At 44.0% G+C, this 13,465-nt stretch overlaps 3 protein-coding genes and 1 long non-coding RNA gene across 4 annotated transcripts in view; 2 read left to right on the top strand and 2 right to left on the bottom strand.

The window, feature by feature from the left end:
* The window catches only part of shroom4 (shroom family member 4), a 28,085-nt gene extending 27,655 nt beyond the window's left edge, over positions 1–430 (bottom strand). The window contains 1 exon segment of the mRNA XM_044020943.1: positions 164–430. Within this exon segment, the coding sequence (XP_043876878.1) occupies positions 164–286 (123 nt within the window). The 5' untranslated portion in view covers positions 287–430.
* A 2,722-nt stretch (positions 431–3,152) lies between these two features.
* Positions 3,153–5,206, top strand: bmp15 (bone morphogenetic protein 15). The gene is made up of 2 exons (XM_044022252.1): positions 3,153–3,559; positions 3,946–5,206. Exons 1-2 carry the CDS (start codon positions 3,220–3,222, stop codon positions 4,971–4,973), a joined length of 1,368 nt encoding a protein of 455 aa, XP_043878187.1. The 5' UTR covers positions 3,153–3,219; the 3' UTR covers positions 4,974–5,206.
* Positions 5,207–9,836: 4,630 nt separating this feature from the next.
* Positions 9,837–11,014, top strand: LOC122766129 (liver-expressed antimicrobial peptide 2-like). The gene is made up of 3 exons (XM_044020772.1): positions 9,837–10,105; positions 10,418–10,593; positions 10,827–11,014. The coding sequence occupies exons 1-3, from the start codon at positions 10,028–10,030 to the stop codon at positions 10,879–10,881; spliced, it is 309 nt and encodes a 102-aa protein (XP_043876707.1). The 5' UTR covers positions 9,837–10,027; the 3' UTR covers positions 10,882–11,014.
* Positions 11,015–12,175: 1,161 nt separating this feature from the next.
* Positions 12,176–12,694, bottom strand: LOC122767126. Its single transcript, XR_006360171.1, has 3 exons — positions 12,582–12,694; positions 12,464–12,549; positions 12,176–12,420 (listed from the first exon to the last, which is right to left on the bottom strand). It is a non-coding gene; the product is annotated as an uncharacterized LOC122767126 (long non-coding RNA).
* Positions 12,695–13,465: the final 771 nt, after the last annotated feature.

A 13,465-nucleotide genomic window follows, 5' to 3' on the forward strand; every position in this document is an offset into this window, starting at 1 on the left:
AAACTACTTGTTTTGGTTCAGTTTTCACTTTATATCAAAGTCAATCTTACTTTGGTGAAGAAACACAGCTCCAGTACTGGTTTACATGTTTTGGTTAAGCTTTAGTTTAGTTCAGTAATTCACTCTATGCTAGTTAATTAAATGGGTTATAAGTTAATCTTACTTTGGTGATGATGAGCGGTTCCCCGTGCTCCAGTCCTCCTTTCAGCGTGAACCCCCAGGGCGCGCCCCCGCTCAACTGGACCTGAATGTGGTGGAAGGACACGAGCTGCTCCACGGTCTCCATCCTGTCCCTCCGCCCCGGTGTCCGCGGCCCCTCTTCCCGCCTTCTGTCCGTCTTTGTGTCGGTGCGGTAGCCGGCGGTAGCTCGGTGGTTGCTAAGTTAGCGGCGCCGGTGGCGGAGCCTTGGCTTCTCCATCACCGCTACAACGACAACAACGAGCGGACGGATGGATGGAAGCGTGGAGGAGGGAGGGAGAGGGGGAGGGAACGAAGTCAAGGTAGCGCCAACATGTCGGCTCACATTTCCGGTTATAATGTTTTACCATCGACAAAAGGAAGACATTGACATGTTTGACGGGTTTAATCTCACTCTGTTCTTTCTTTCAGAACTCCCCAGTTTGTCTTTTTTTATTCATGTAAGAATAAATTCGGTTTTTGCCCCAAAAGCGAAGGTTTATCGCTTTTATTTTGAAGACTAAATCGCGTGTTTCCGGTCGGTTCACTGCTAGCTTGACATGGCCACAAACTTTTGGAAAACTTTTCCCAGCGCGAGGCAAGCACACCCCGCCCACTATTCGAACGACGAGATTTGATTGACAGAGAGCTGAGCCAATAGCAGAGAAGGCTTGGATGTAAACGACCAATGAGAGGCGCGGAGGGAGGAGCTAGAAAGTCAACGACGTCAGGAAGTTCATGCCAGCGTCAGATCACGTTTATACTTTATTTAAATGGATTAACTATGATTTATAAAGTCTTTTTTTACATTATTCATCGAATTAAAAGTAAGATAAACTGATATTTTTCGTTATGGGTGATTAAAATTAAAAATGTTTAAAATAAAGACAATAATATGATTTCTGTGATGATTATTTACTAAATACTTACATTTCTGTGACTTTGTTGCTCTTCTTTTTACTTACAGGCGCCTGAAGTTTGGTCTGTCATTTGTAAAAGAAAAGCTGGTTCAGTTCCAGAACCAGAACACGACAAAACAACAACATTAATGCCATGTTGTTTTTGCTGATGTGGACGTTAAAAGTGTCGACTCATGCGTTCACAAACATCAGCTTTTTCAGATTTTCAATCATTGCTGCGGTAAGACGTGGTGAAGTGAAGTCAAGTCAAAGATGTGCAGAGTTCAGAGTTCTGAGGTTCAGTCTCCAACAACAACACTCACTGTCACGTCGCACTCATTTATAAAACCTCCTCATTTAAACGTTACATAAGAACTCACTCACAGTCATTTTCTCCTCCACTGATAATCAGCTGTGGAAACAGAGTTTGTTTGACTTCTGAGTCAAGTTTTTAGAGCAATTGTGGTCAAAATAAAGACCACAACTGTATACCAACAGAAACACAAGAAGAAAACAGGATTTTTGCTGCTTAATTAAAGACTTGGTTAATAAAATCAGTTTATGCCCATGATGTCTCACTCTCCCACACCAAACCCCATAGAGAAAATCAGTGATTTTAACATCACAGCACACAGGAGTTGTTGATCCACTGCTGCCTCCATCACTAAGTTCAAGTGTCTGATTTTGTAAAATTCGGCATTAAAAATCCTTCGTTCAGATTTACCTCAGACACACAAAGTGACCACATGAGGCAGCAGTGGACCAGCAGCTCCTGTGTCCCGACAAGCTAAAATCACCAATTTTCTCTATGAGGTTTGGTGTGGGAGAGTGAGTAGTTTACAAACTTCAGCTTCCTGTTGGAAAAGTTTGTTGATAAAGACGTGAACATGTGACGCAGACGACGTCTTCTATCAAGCGGCTAAAATCGGCTTTTTTAGACGTGGTTTCTGTGCTTTAAATGACACACGATTTCCTGGTTTCCCAGTTTTCCCACACTCCCGCTGCAGAGATCAGAATGGCAGATAATCACTGTTGTGGAATGCTATCACACTGCAGCACCACTTAAATTCCATGTTTGTGTGTGTGTGTGTTTGCATGTGTCACAGAAAGAACACATAAAGATGAATCAGAATCAAAGAGAGACAGGGGGGGACAGACGTGAACATGTCCAGACGTCTCTCTCCCCCTCACAATGTTTAGGTCAGATCTGATCTGATCCGTCTCTGACACAAACATCTGGTTCAGTGGTTTGCATGAGAGACTGGGGTTAGAAAATGTGAAAAAAAAGAAAAGAAAAGTGGTTTCTGACACATATTTTCTTTCATTTCTTTCTACTTTTGCAGGTTTTTTTTCATCTCAGGTTGAAGCCTTTTTTCTTCCCTGTGAAGAAGAAATTATTTAAAATACACAAATGAACCTCAGTCATGAACGAGCATGGAATGTTTTATATATATATATAGTAAATAAATAAATAAAAACAGTGTCAAACTTCAGTTTAAATAACAAAGTGATGAAAGTCAAAACATCACAAACAGAAGAGAATTTAACTGGCAGCTGCTTACCAGCAGGGGGCAGCATTGTAGCTGAAAATACTCTGGATGTGGCTACGTTGTGCCACCAGGAGGCTCCACTGTGCTTCCCTGAACAACATGTGACACAAGAACCGTAAAGGTGACATGTTTTATTTATTTTAAAATTAAAACAAATACATAGATCTGTTTTTATTTTTAGAAATTAAATACAATAGAGGAATGTGACAAGCACTTTAATTCAAATGTTCTCTGAAGAAACTGATGACCTAAAAACATGGTTTTTATATTTTATTTGCTTAATACTTCAGGAATTTAAGTATTATTTTGGCTCAGTTAAGAATAACTCATGCCATCTTCATCATCCTCATTATCATCACCATCTTCATCATCATCACCATCTTCATTATCATCATCCTCATCATCACCATCATCTTCATCATTTTTTACGCACCAATCAGGTGAGTGGTTGTTGGCTGTGGTGGGCGTGTTGACGCTGCGGTGGGCGTGTCACGCCGGTGGCAGGTGTTAATTGTGCTCAGGTTGTTGGTGTCGGACAGGAAGTTGATGGTCACGCGGTCAGAGTTCAGGATGAAGGTTCGCGGTGAACATCAATGAAAAGTCTGTGCTTCACAAACATGAGGTCAGCGCGCGCCAGTCTCCTCCTCCTCTGCTCCTTCACCTTCATCCTGCTCTCCTCCCCTTCTTCTTCTTCTTCATCCACCTCTTCTTCACCAAACACCCGGCGCGCTCACGAACGCAGCTCCAGGTACGGGGGGGCGCACGCGCACAGCGCGGACCAGAACGTGCAGTTTATGCTGAGTCTGTACCGGAGCGCGGCGGAACCGGACGGCAGACCCAAACAGCACCGGAAGTTCGGCTCCAACACGGTTCGACTGCTCAGACCCACGACGTCCAATTTACATCATGTACCTGCAGCTGCTACGTCATCAGGTGAGACGCACGCGCGCGCGCACCCTTACACGCACACTCTTCATCAGTTTCAAAGTAAATAATAATAAGAAACTTTTCAATCGTCGCTGATCAATAATAATCAATACTTTTATCATCAATTCATTTATGATTGTTTAGTTGTTTTTGATAATCGTCAGATTATAGTCATCAGATGTTAATTTTCAGATTATAATCTGATCCAGTGAAAACAACTGTCTTTTTTTAAACACATGTAGAAAATCATAAATATTTTCACCAACACAGTGATTTATGTTGAAGAGCCACAAGGGGGCGCTGCATCTTTTCCACTCAGTCAGAACCTGATGGAGACATTTTTTCACAATAAAGTTTGTTGTTTTGACCTTTGACCTGTTTGTTTGTTTCAGATCATCTCTACACCTTCACTGTTCACTACAACCTGGACACTCTTCCTTCAGAACAGCTGATCAGAGCGTCCTTCGTCCACCTGCGCTCTCCCTCCTCCTCCTCCTCCCAGGCCCCAGGTCCTCCTCCATCACCTTCATCACCTCCTGGTCCTGGTCCTGGTCCTCGCTGCAGGGCTCAGATCACGTCTCTGGGAGCAGAGAGTCTGGTGACGCTGGAGCCTGAGGAGCAGTGGACGGAGACGGACATCACCGCTCACGTGAGTGGACACGTCCTTCAGAGCGAGGACGGTCACCTGACCCTCACCGCTCAGTACTGGTGCACAGAACCTGAGCTCCATCAGCAGAACAGCTCCTCCTGGTGGCGGGGGCGGGACAGTGTTGGAGGACAGAGGAGAGGAGAACCTCACGTGGACGTCCCGTCTCTGCTTCTGTACGTGGAGGAGAAGAGGGCGGGGCAGGACTGGATGGAGGAGCTGTTAGGAGCTGAGGGTTCAAACGCCATGAGGAGAATCAGACCGTGGAACCCGCTGGTCCACCGTCACCCCCGTGGCCGCCGCCGCCGCCGTCGCTCCAAAGACTCTCCAGAGCTGAAGGATCCTTCACTGGACGTTCTGAAAAACGCTCCCACCTCCTCGTCCTCCTTCTCTACCTCCTCCTCCGCCTCCATCGTGTCCAGCGTCCCCGCCTACAAACGTAAAACCATCGCCGCGGCGAAGAGTCGCTGCAAGCTGCACTCGTTCCGCCTGTCGTTCGACGAGCTCGGCTGGGGCCACTACTTCATCGCTCCGCCCGTCTACAACCCGCGCTTCTGTCAGGGCGACTGTCCGCGCGTCCTGCACTACGGTTACCACGCCCCCAACCACGCCATCATCCAGACGGTCATCAGCGACCTGGGCCTGGGCGACGTGCCGCCGCCGTCCTGCGTGCCGTACCGGTACATGCCCATGAGCGTGCTGGTGGTCCACAAGAAGAAGGTGGAGTACAGGGAGCTGGAGGACATGGTGGCCGAGTCCTGCACCTGCCGCTGACCCCGCTGTGAGGGGGCGGGGCTTAGGCGGAGACTGAAGGGGCGGGGCTTGTTCCTGTTAAAGCACTTTACTGATTTAACTCCAAAACTGTAGAATTTTTTGGGTCAAATTTTCACAAAGTTTTTCCACAAAGTTAAACAGGATTTTTGTTTTTTTTAAGACGCGACAGTAAAATCACACCCACATTCAAACATTTTAAAGAAAACAACAAAATCACCTGACTATTATTTTTTTTGTCGATTTATTCGTCCATTTTTTAAAAAATAACAAAAAGAAAACAAATCTGGTAAAAAAAAAAAAAAAAAGACTAAAAACTCCTGAATATTCGTGGATGAAATTAGTCGACTTTTATTGAACAAAGTTTCTGTCGACTGTTAATGTTTCTGTGAAAACTGTGATGATGATGATGATGACGTTTGTACATATTTATATATAACGGTAATGAAGAGGAGGAGGACTGTGACGAAGGTCAGAGAAAACGCAATTTTTATTAAGATATGGAAATGAATAATAAAATAAATGCATGTTTTCAAAAGTCTACTATGATGCTTCTCTTTATTCAGGGATTTCATGAACCTTGTGATCAGTGTGACCTTTGACCTCTGAACTATTGGATTAAAAAAAGAAAACTAGTCCGTTTTAGTCGGGTTTAGAGTTAGTTTCAGGATTTAGGTCAGGTTTAGACTTAGTTTCAGGATTTCGGGTGGGTTTAGAGTTAGTGTCAGGGTTTAGGTCAGTTTAGACTTAGAACAGGGTTTAGGTCTGGTTCAGTCGGGTTTAGAGAGTTAGTGTCAGGATTTGGGGTCGGGTTGGGAAGTTGGTTTCAGGGTTTGGTCTGGTTCAGGTGAAGTTTGGGTTAGTGTCAGGTTTAGGTCACGGTTTTAGAGGTTGGTTCAGGATTTAGGTCTGGTTCAGGTGGGTTTAGAGTTAGTGTCAGGGTTGGAATCTGGTTCGGGTGGGGTTTAGGGTAGTGTCAGGGGATTTGAAGTCTGGTTTAGAGTTAGTTTCAGGTTTTAGTTAGTTTAGACTTGTTTCAGGGTTTAGGTCTGGTTCAGGTCGGGTTTAGAGTTAGTGTCAGGGTTTAGGTCTGGTTTAGAGTTAGTTTCAGGGTCAGCTGTGTTCAGAGTGGTCAGACAGACGTGGACACGAGGTCAGATCAGCAGACACTCAAGTGTCGTCATGTTCAACTGCAGCCAAATCAACCTGAAGAGAACAGTCAACAAAACATCTGAGGTAACGGTCAGTGAACGCACCGCCATCATACTGAGAAAAAAAACTCACATGAATCCATAAATAAATACGAGCTGAAACAGAAACTAAACATGTCACTGACCACACACACATTTAACATTTAACGACGGAAGGATGTTTATTTGTGTCTTTGTGGTCAACATTTGTGTGTTTACAGTCAATTTCTAGGTGTTTATTGTCATTTTTCACGTCTTTAAATCATTTCTTGTGTCCTTCAAAAGGAAAATTGCTTGGCTGCTGTGATGATGAAAGGTTATCGGGGACATTTTGGTCAATAGCAACTAAATAAATCACCTACCTCAGCTTTATCCTGGTCACAGTCGGGGCAGGGGGCGTGTCTTCTTCCATCTCTGCTGAAAAAAAAGGAAAATAAAATGTCTCTTCCTGTTTGGGATTCAGCTCCAATTGTACATTTACATCATAAGTTAAAGTCAAACTTGTCACAGGAAGTGACTCTGATAAAAGTGACATTTTAATGTCTTTGTTGAGGGAAAGAAAAGCGTTCCTGTGATTCCAGTCATGAGATAAGAGACGATAAGCTGCCAACAAATGAACTATCACCACTTCACTATCAGAGAAGAGCTGGCTGCGACTCAAGGCCTGTGCTTGTTCTGTGAAAACGTTCAGTGAGTCCACACGAGGACCCGTGCTGGTCAGACCAGGTCATGTCTGCAGAACCGGATTTTTTTCATTTTTTTTCATTTTTACAAAGTCCAGACTTTGTTCCTTCTACGCGCTGAAGGACACGTGCACCTGAAGAGACAATTAAACTATAAACGGACACTTAATAAATCATCATCAATCATGATTTTAGTTCATATGAGAAAAATACAGCAGCATCATCAGCAGCAAAGATAGGAGATGTTCCTGGAATCATGAAATCATATCTGGATTTCATGGTTTTAATCCTGAGAAAGAACAGATTAGATGATCCAGACCAGACCAGTCCTGTCCAGACCAGTCCTGACCAGACCAGACCAGACCAGACCAGTCCTGACCCGACCAGTCCTGTCCAGACCAGTCCTGACCAGGCCAGTCCTGACTAGACCAGACCAGACCCCAGACCAGACCAGACCCCAGACCAGACCAGACCAGACCAGACCAGACCAGTCTAGTCCAGTCTAGTCTAGTCTAGTCTAGTCTAGTCTAGTCTAGTCCAGTCCAGAAAAGACCAGTCCAGTCCTGTCCAGACCAGTCCTGTCCAGACCAGGCCAGTCCTGACCAGACCAGACCAGACCAGACCAGACCAGACCCCAGACCAGACCAGTCTAGTCCAGTCCAGTCTAGTCTAGTCTAGTCTAGTCTAGTCTAGTCCAGTCCAGTCCAGAAAAGACCAGTCCTGTCCAGACCAATCCAAACCAGTCCAGTCCAGTCTAGACTAGACTAGACCAGTCCAGACAAGGCCAGTCCAGACCAGACCAGAACAACAAACTTCACCTTTAATCAAACCATTCCAGTGATTTGGGATCTCACAGAAACTCGCGTGATTTAACGTAGATTCTAAACAAAAGTACAAAATATCTCTTTTCCCTGTCAACTCGCTGTCATTGGTTATTTCAGGGCTTCTGTTCCCGCCCCCAATCACCGTTCAGACGTAAATATCCTGTCACATGTATGATATTTATGGTCTGTTAATCCCTCACACATCTGAAAACACTCACCATGGTCAGAAGAAACAGGTCAGGGCCCCTCCCCCTAATGTGGGGGAGGGGCTTAAGGAGCACAGGCATCCTATACACCGGGGGAGGGGCCTTACAAGACACAGGTGAAAATCAAGACACAGGTGAATCATATCAGGACGGAGCTAGTGATGCCAAGAGCGGGAAAACTGAAGGAAACGTGAACATCATGTTTTCATGAGTTTCTCTCTGAGACAAAAACAATGAAACGTGTCTTAAAGTGTGAGCAGTGATGCTCTTCTGGGATTTGCTGAGTCATGCCTGGCCACGACTCATGACGCAGATGTTCAGGGTTCCTGTCAGTCTCGTGTTTCCTCTGGAGACTCGGCGACTCGTCATTAATCAGCGACTTTACAGGAATCCCAGTGTGTGTGTGTGTGTGTGTGAAAGCTCCTGGATTAAATCAGATGTTCTTTCTCTCCTGGTTCTGAACATACTTTTGTCCTGAGTCTCAGGATTTGATAAAAACAACTCGGTCTTTTCCAGGTTTTCCTTGACTCTCTTCGGAAAAGTGATGACTCAGCATCTTCAGTGTAGCTGTGGTGTGAGAGTGGAGTTCAAATATGAACAGAAAAACCTGTAGTTTAATGACAAAATGTCGACCAGTGAAAGTGATTTTAATCTGAAAATTACAATGTATGTTTTTATTTGTTCTGCTCAGGTTCACAAGAAAACGTTGTCTTTCTCTGTGTTTTGTTTGCTCTTCTTTGTGTTTTCATGGAGACAAACTTATTCTTTTAAAAAACAGATGAGGAAAAAACATCAGTTTTCTGAAAAGTGGACGGGGGTTTGAAGAAAACACTGCTGCGTTTTAGTTTTTGAAGAGAACAGAAGTGTGTTTTAATGTGGACGGAGGTTCGAAGAAAACACTGCTGCTGTTTTAGTTTTTGAAGAGAACAGAAGTGTGTTTTAATGTGGACGGAGGTTCGAAGAAAACACTGCTGCTGTTTTAGTTTTTGAAGAGAACAGAAGTGTGTTTTAATGTGGACGGAGGTTCAAGAAAACACTGCTGCTGTTTTAGTTTTGAAAGAGAACAGAAGTGTGTTTAATGTTAGGTTCAAGAAAACACTGCTGCTGTTTTTAGTTTTGAAGAGAACAGAAGTGTGTTTTAATGTGGACGGAGGTTCAAGAAAACACTGCTGCTGTTTTAGTTTTTGAAGAAACAGTAGTGTGTTTTAATGTGGACGGAGGTTCGAAGAAAACACTGCTGCTGTTTTAGTTTTTAAAGAGAACAGAAGTGTGTTTTAATGTGGACGGAGGTTCGAAGAAAACACTGCAGTTAAAAATATTCACTTCCTGATCAGTTAATGAACACAAACCTCTTCACCTTTGACTCAATAACCCAGTGAACTAGTTATAAAAGTTAACCCGTGATGACTCACGTGTGTAATCAGGAAAATGCCGTGACCTTTTGACCTTTGAGTGAAGATTAGGAGATGACTGATATTGACCTTAAACAAAGACCGACCTCAGGACTGGACTTGGTACTTTATCTTTAGACAAAAACTGAGCAGATAACTGCACTGCTATTATTGTGTGAATATTGTTTAATTGTTGTGTTAAATTTGTGATGAGCACGTACTCGCACACCGAGGTCACATGCTGCTCTGTATGTACCTGTTTATGTAACCAACACTCGCTCCGCTCTGTGTGTGTGTCTGTGTGTGTGTTATATATCTTAGTGGCAACGCATCTACCCCTTAACTTAACCCTTAACTCAATTCTAACCCTTAAACCTGGTCTTAACCCTGAAAAAGACCTTGTAAAATTGTGAGAACGAGACAAAATGTCCTCACTCGTAAAACTGTATGATTTATACCAAAGACACACACACACACACACACTGAGAAAGAGAGAGAGTATTGTGTCATCCTGTCACTCTCCGTCTCTCCTCCCTCCCTCTCTCTCTCTCTCTCTCTCATATAAAGTGGAGCTCAGTCGTTTCTGCTGGTCCCACAGTTTGCTGAGTCAGCCTTGACTTCAGGAGTTGTCCAGGAGAAGCTGAGCTGATCTCCACGCTGTCTTCTGAAGGACCTGGAGGACCTGGAGGACCTGGAGGAGCATCAGCAGCAGCAGCAGGAGGTCACTGAGAAGAAGAAAAGCTGTCCACAGAGAGTGGAGACGATGCAGCGGAGACGTGTCTTCAGTCAGAGAGCAGCAGCAGTGACTCTGTGTGTCCTGCTGTTCATGGCGACTCAGCAGGTGAGCGACCTGGACCTGACACAGAGGTCAACACAGAGGTCAACACAAAACGACCGTCGTTTATGATGGTGAAGAGGAAAAAAGAGAGACTAACTTAAACTATGAGGAGATGAACTGGTTAAAAAGTTAAAGTTGGCAGAGGTTAAACACAAAGTTAAACATTTAAGAACAAGTTTTCTCAACCTGGAAAGTTTCCAGGTCGATCGATACAGACTTTTATTGATCTGAAAAGTGTTTACTGAGAAAAAAAGAGAAGCTGTTTTTCCACAGAAAAGAAAATCTGATGTGTGTGTGTGTGTGTGTGTGTCACAGGTGTGTGCAGCTCCGCCCCCTCAGGTGAGGTCCAGCTCGGTCCACAGTCCAGACGCACACGGTGTCCCCGCGGTGAGGAGAGTGGCTCGCATGACTCCGCTGTGGAGAATCATGAACAGTAAACCGTTCGGAGCTTATTGTCAAAACAACTACGAGTGTTCTACAGGAATCTGCAGGTGAATGTGACACACACACACACACACACACACACACACACACAGACACACACAAGAGAATCATTGCAAATAAAAGTTTACTTTTGTCTAAATTGTGTGTAAATGATTGTTGTGGTGATTTTTGTGTTTAGTCAAATCTGAGTTAAATCTGTTCACGTCAAGTTCAAATATAATATAGTTGTTGTTTCACTCTGTGTGTTTGTGTGTCTGTTTGTGTGTCTGTGTGTCTTCAGAGGTGGACACTGCTCCAACAGCCCGCGCTCGCTGTCTGAAATCATCAACGACTGAACGGACGCCGGCGCGGACCACGAGCGAGTTCGCTAACGGACAACGAGAAAAACATCAACAGGAAGTGCACGGACGTAGAAACTCTCCACCAGATTATGATAATCTGGTGGAGAGTTTCTACACAGTGCTGCCCCCACTGGTGTCTGTGGACACGTCGACACGCAACCATTTAATACGTGAAATACCAAAAAGTGATGAGCTAGTTTAGCTGTGGCGCTAACGTTAGCCTCGGGTGTGACGCAGCTTTTTTACGATTTCTGAGGCGAGTGAAACACAAACAGGGAGAGGAATTCAAAATAAGGTCCATTTGTGTTTCCTTTCAGATTATTTTTAAAATCCCGTTGCGTTCTAATCTCAAAGCGTAAACAGAGAAGAACAAACTGACCCTGAACCGACAAAGTCTGACGCCTGCGGGAGATTAGCTACAAGGTTTTATTATCCACAGCCTGATATGAAGAGGATTATTATTATTATCATTTTTATTATCATTGTTATTTGCTACTTTTTGTCTGTTTTCACAGCTGTTGTTGCTGGAAAATCACAGCAACGAGAAAATGTTCACATTTAAGAAGCAGAAAGAAATGACGTCATGAGATTAAGTTTCTGTGGTTAAAAAGAAACGAGGACATAATTCACGAGAAGTGATTTCTGTGATGTTTTATTTAGTATTTTTTCAGTTTAAATGTTTGTTTTGTGTCGGTGGACGTTTCAGAATAATCCCTCACTGACTGGAGTCATGTTTCAGCAGAAGTTTGTGCTTTTTAATCTGCACACATTCTTTTATTTTGCACATCAGAATTTTCACACACACACACACGCGCACTCTGCTCGTCCTTCTCTCTGCACTCAACATGTTTGACTGATGTTTGAGGACATTTGCACTTTTTAAACCCAAATTATCTTTGTACTGTGTCCCGGTGTCCACTCGATGGACTGTGTCCCAGTGTCCACTCGATGAACCTGTGTTAGAGGTCAGAGCTGCAGGAAGTGGAATAAAAACATTTCAACCAAAAACAAACGTCTGTGATTTATGGTTTGAATCATTTCTGCATGAATGTGTGTGTGTGTGTGACTGAATCAAGTCTCCAGACCAAACCAGACCAAACCTGAGCCAAGTCTCCAGAAAAAACCAGAGCCAAGAGCCAAACCAGTCTCCAGATTAAACCTGAGCCAAGTCTCCAGAACAAACCAGATTAAACCTGAGCCAAGTCTCCAGACCAAACCAGACTAAACCAGAGCCAAGTCTCCAGACCAAACCAGACCAAACCTGAGCCAAGTCTCCAGAAAACCAGAGCCAAGTCTCCAGACCAAACCAGAGCCAAGTTCCAGATTAAACCTGAGCCAAGTCTCCAGACCAAACCAGATTAAACCTGAGCCAAGTCTCCAGACCAAACCAGGGCCAAGTCTCCAGACCAAACCAGACTAAACCAGAGCCAAGTCTCCAGACCAAACCAGACTAAACCTGAGCCAAGTCTCCAGACCAAACCAGAGCCAAGTCTCCAGACCAAACCAGACTAAACCTGAGCCAAGTCTCCAGACCTGAGCCAAGTCTCCAGACAAAACCTGAGCCAAGTCTCCAGACCAAACCAGAGCCAAGTCTCCAGACCAAACCAGAGCCAAGTCTCCAGACAAACCTGAGCCAAGTCTCCAGACCAAACCAGACTAAACCTGAGCCAAGTCTCCAGACCAAACCACTAAACCTGAGCCAAGTCTCCAGACCAAACCAGAGCCAAGTCTCCAGACCAAACCAGACTAAATCCTGAGCCAAGTCTGCAGACTAAACCAGACCAAACCTGAGCCAAGTCTCCAGACCAAACCAGAGCCAAGTTCCAGACCAAACCAGACTAAACCTGAGCCAAGTCTCCAGACTAAAACCTGAGTCAAGTCTGGACTAAACCTGAGCGTCTCCAGACTAAACCTGAGTCAAGTCTGCGGACTAAACCTGAGCCAAGTCTCCAGACCAAACCAGACTAAACCTGAACCAAGTCTACAGACTAAACCAGACTAAACCTAAGCCAAGTCTGCGGACTAAACCAAACTAAACCAGACTTGACCTAAGCCAAGTTAAATAACGTGTGTGTGTGTGTGAACATGTTCAGGGTCACATCTCAGCACAGTTTTGTTTACTTTACATATTTTTATGTGAACCTTGAGTTTCAAATACAAACAGTTCAAAGGTCAACAGGACGACATTCTCAGCCCTCTTCACTCATACTTTTTTAAGATTGTTGTTGTAATGAATGAATGAATGAATGAATGAACATCATTTACCACCATCTAACTTCTCAACTCTCCTCCACGTTCACCACTTCATCTTGTGTCAGGGAAGAGATGGTGATGATGATCTTGACCTCAGAGAAAATAATCCTTTAGAACTCATCTGTGTGCATTTTGGCGCCACTCACTGGACATTTCCACCTGTTCACACACAGAACACAACATTAATTCTTTTTTTATAAAACTTGAATGTAAAATGTAAAAATATTATATTTTCAGGTTTAAAAATCATTTAAAAAGAATAAACATCTATAAAACAGACAGTTATCACATCCCATCCATCCATAAATGACATGTAAACATTTAG

Source organism: Solea senegalensis, linkage group LG3, assembly GCF_019176455.1.
Source record: "Solea senegalensis isolate Sse05_10M linkage group LG3, IFAPA_SoseM_1, whole genome shotgun sequence".
Lineage (NCBI taxonomy): Eukaryota > Metazoa > Chordata > Actinopteri > Pleuronectiformes > Soleidae > Solea > Solea senegalensis.

Bases quoted from the DNA above. Each gene is read 5' to 3' on its own strand.
- LOC122766129 (XM_044020772.1), top strand. From the start codon at position 10,028: ATGCAGCGGAGACGTGTCTTCAGTCAGAGAGCAGCAGCAGTGACTCTG. The intron at 10,106-10,417 runs GTGAGCGACCTG...TGTGTGTCACAG, and splicing joins TGTTCATGGCGACTCAGCAG to GTGTGTGCAGCTCCGCCCCC. The intron at 10,594-10,826 runs GTGAATGTGACA...GTGTGTCTTCAG, and splicing joins TGTTCTACAGGAATCTGCAG to AGGTGGACACTGCTCCAACA.
- bmp15 (XM_044022252.1), top strand. From the start codon at position 3,220: ATGAAAAGTCTGTGCTTCACAAACATGAGGTCAGCGCGCGCCAGTCTC. The intron at 3,560-3,945 runs GTGAGACGCACG...TGTTTGTTTCAG, and splicing joins TGCAGCTGCTACGTCATCAG to ATCATCTCTACACCTTCACT.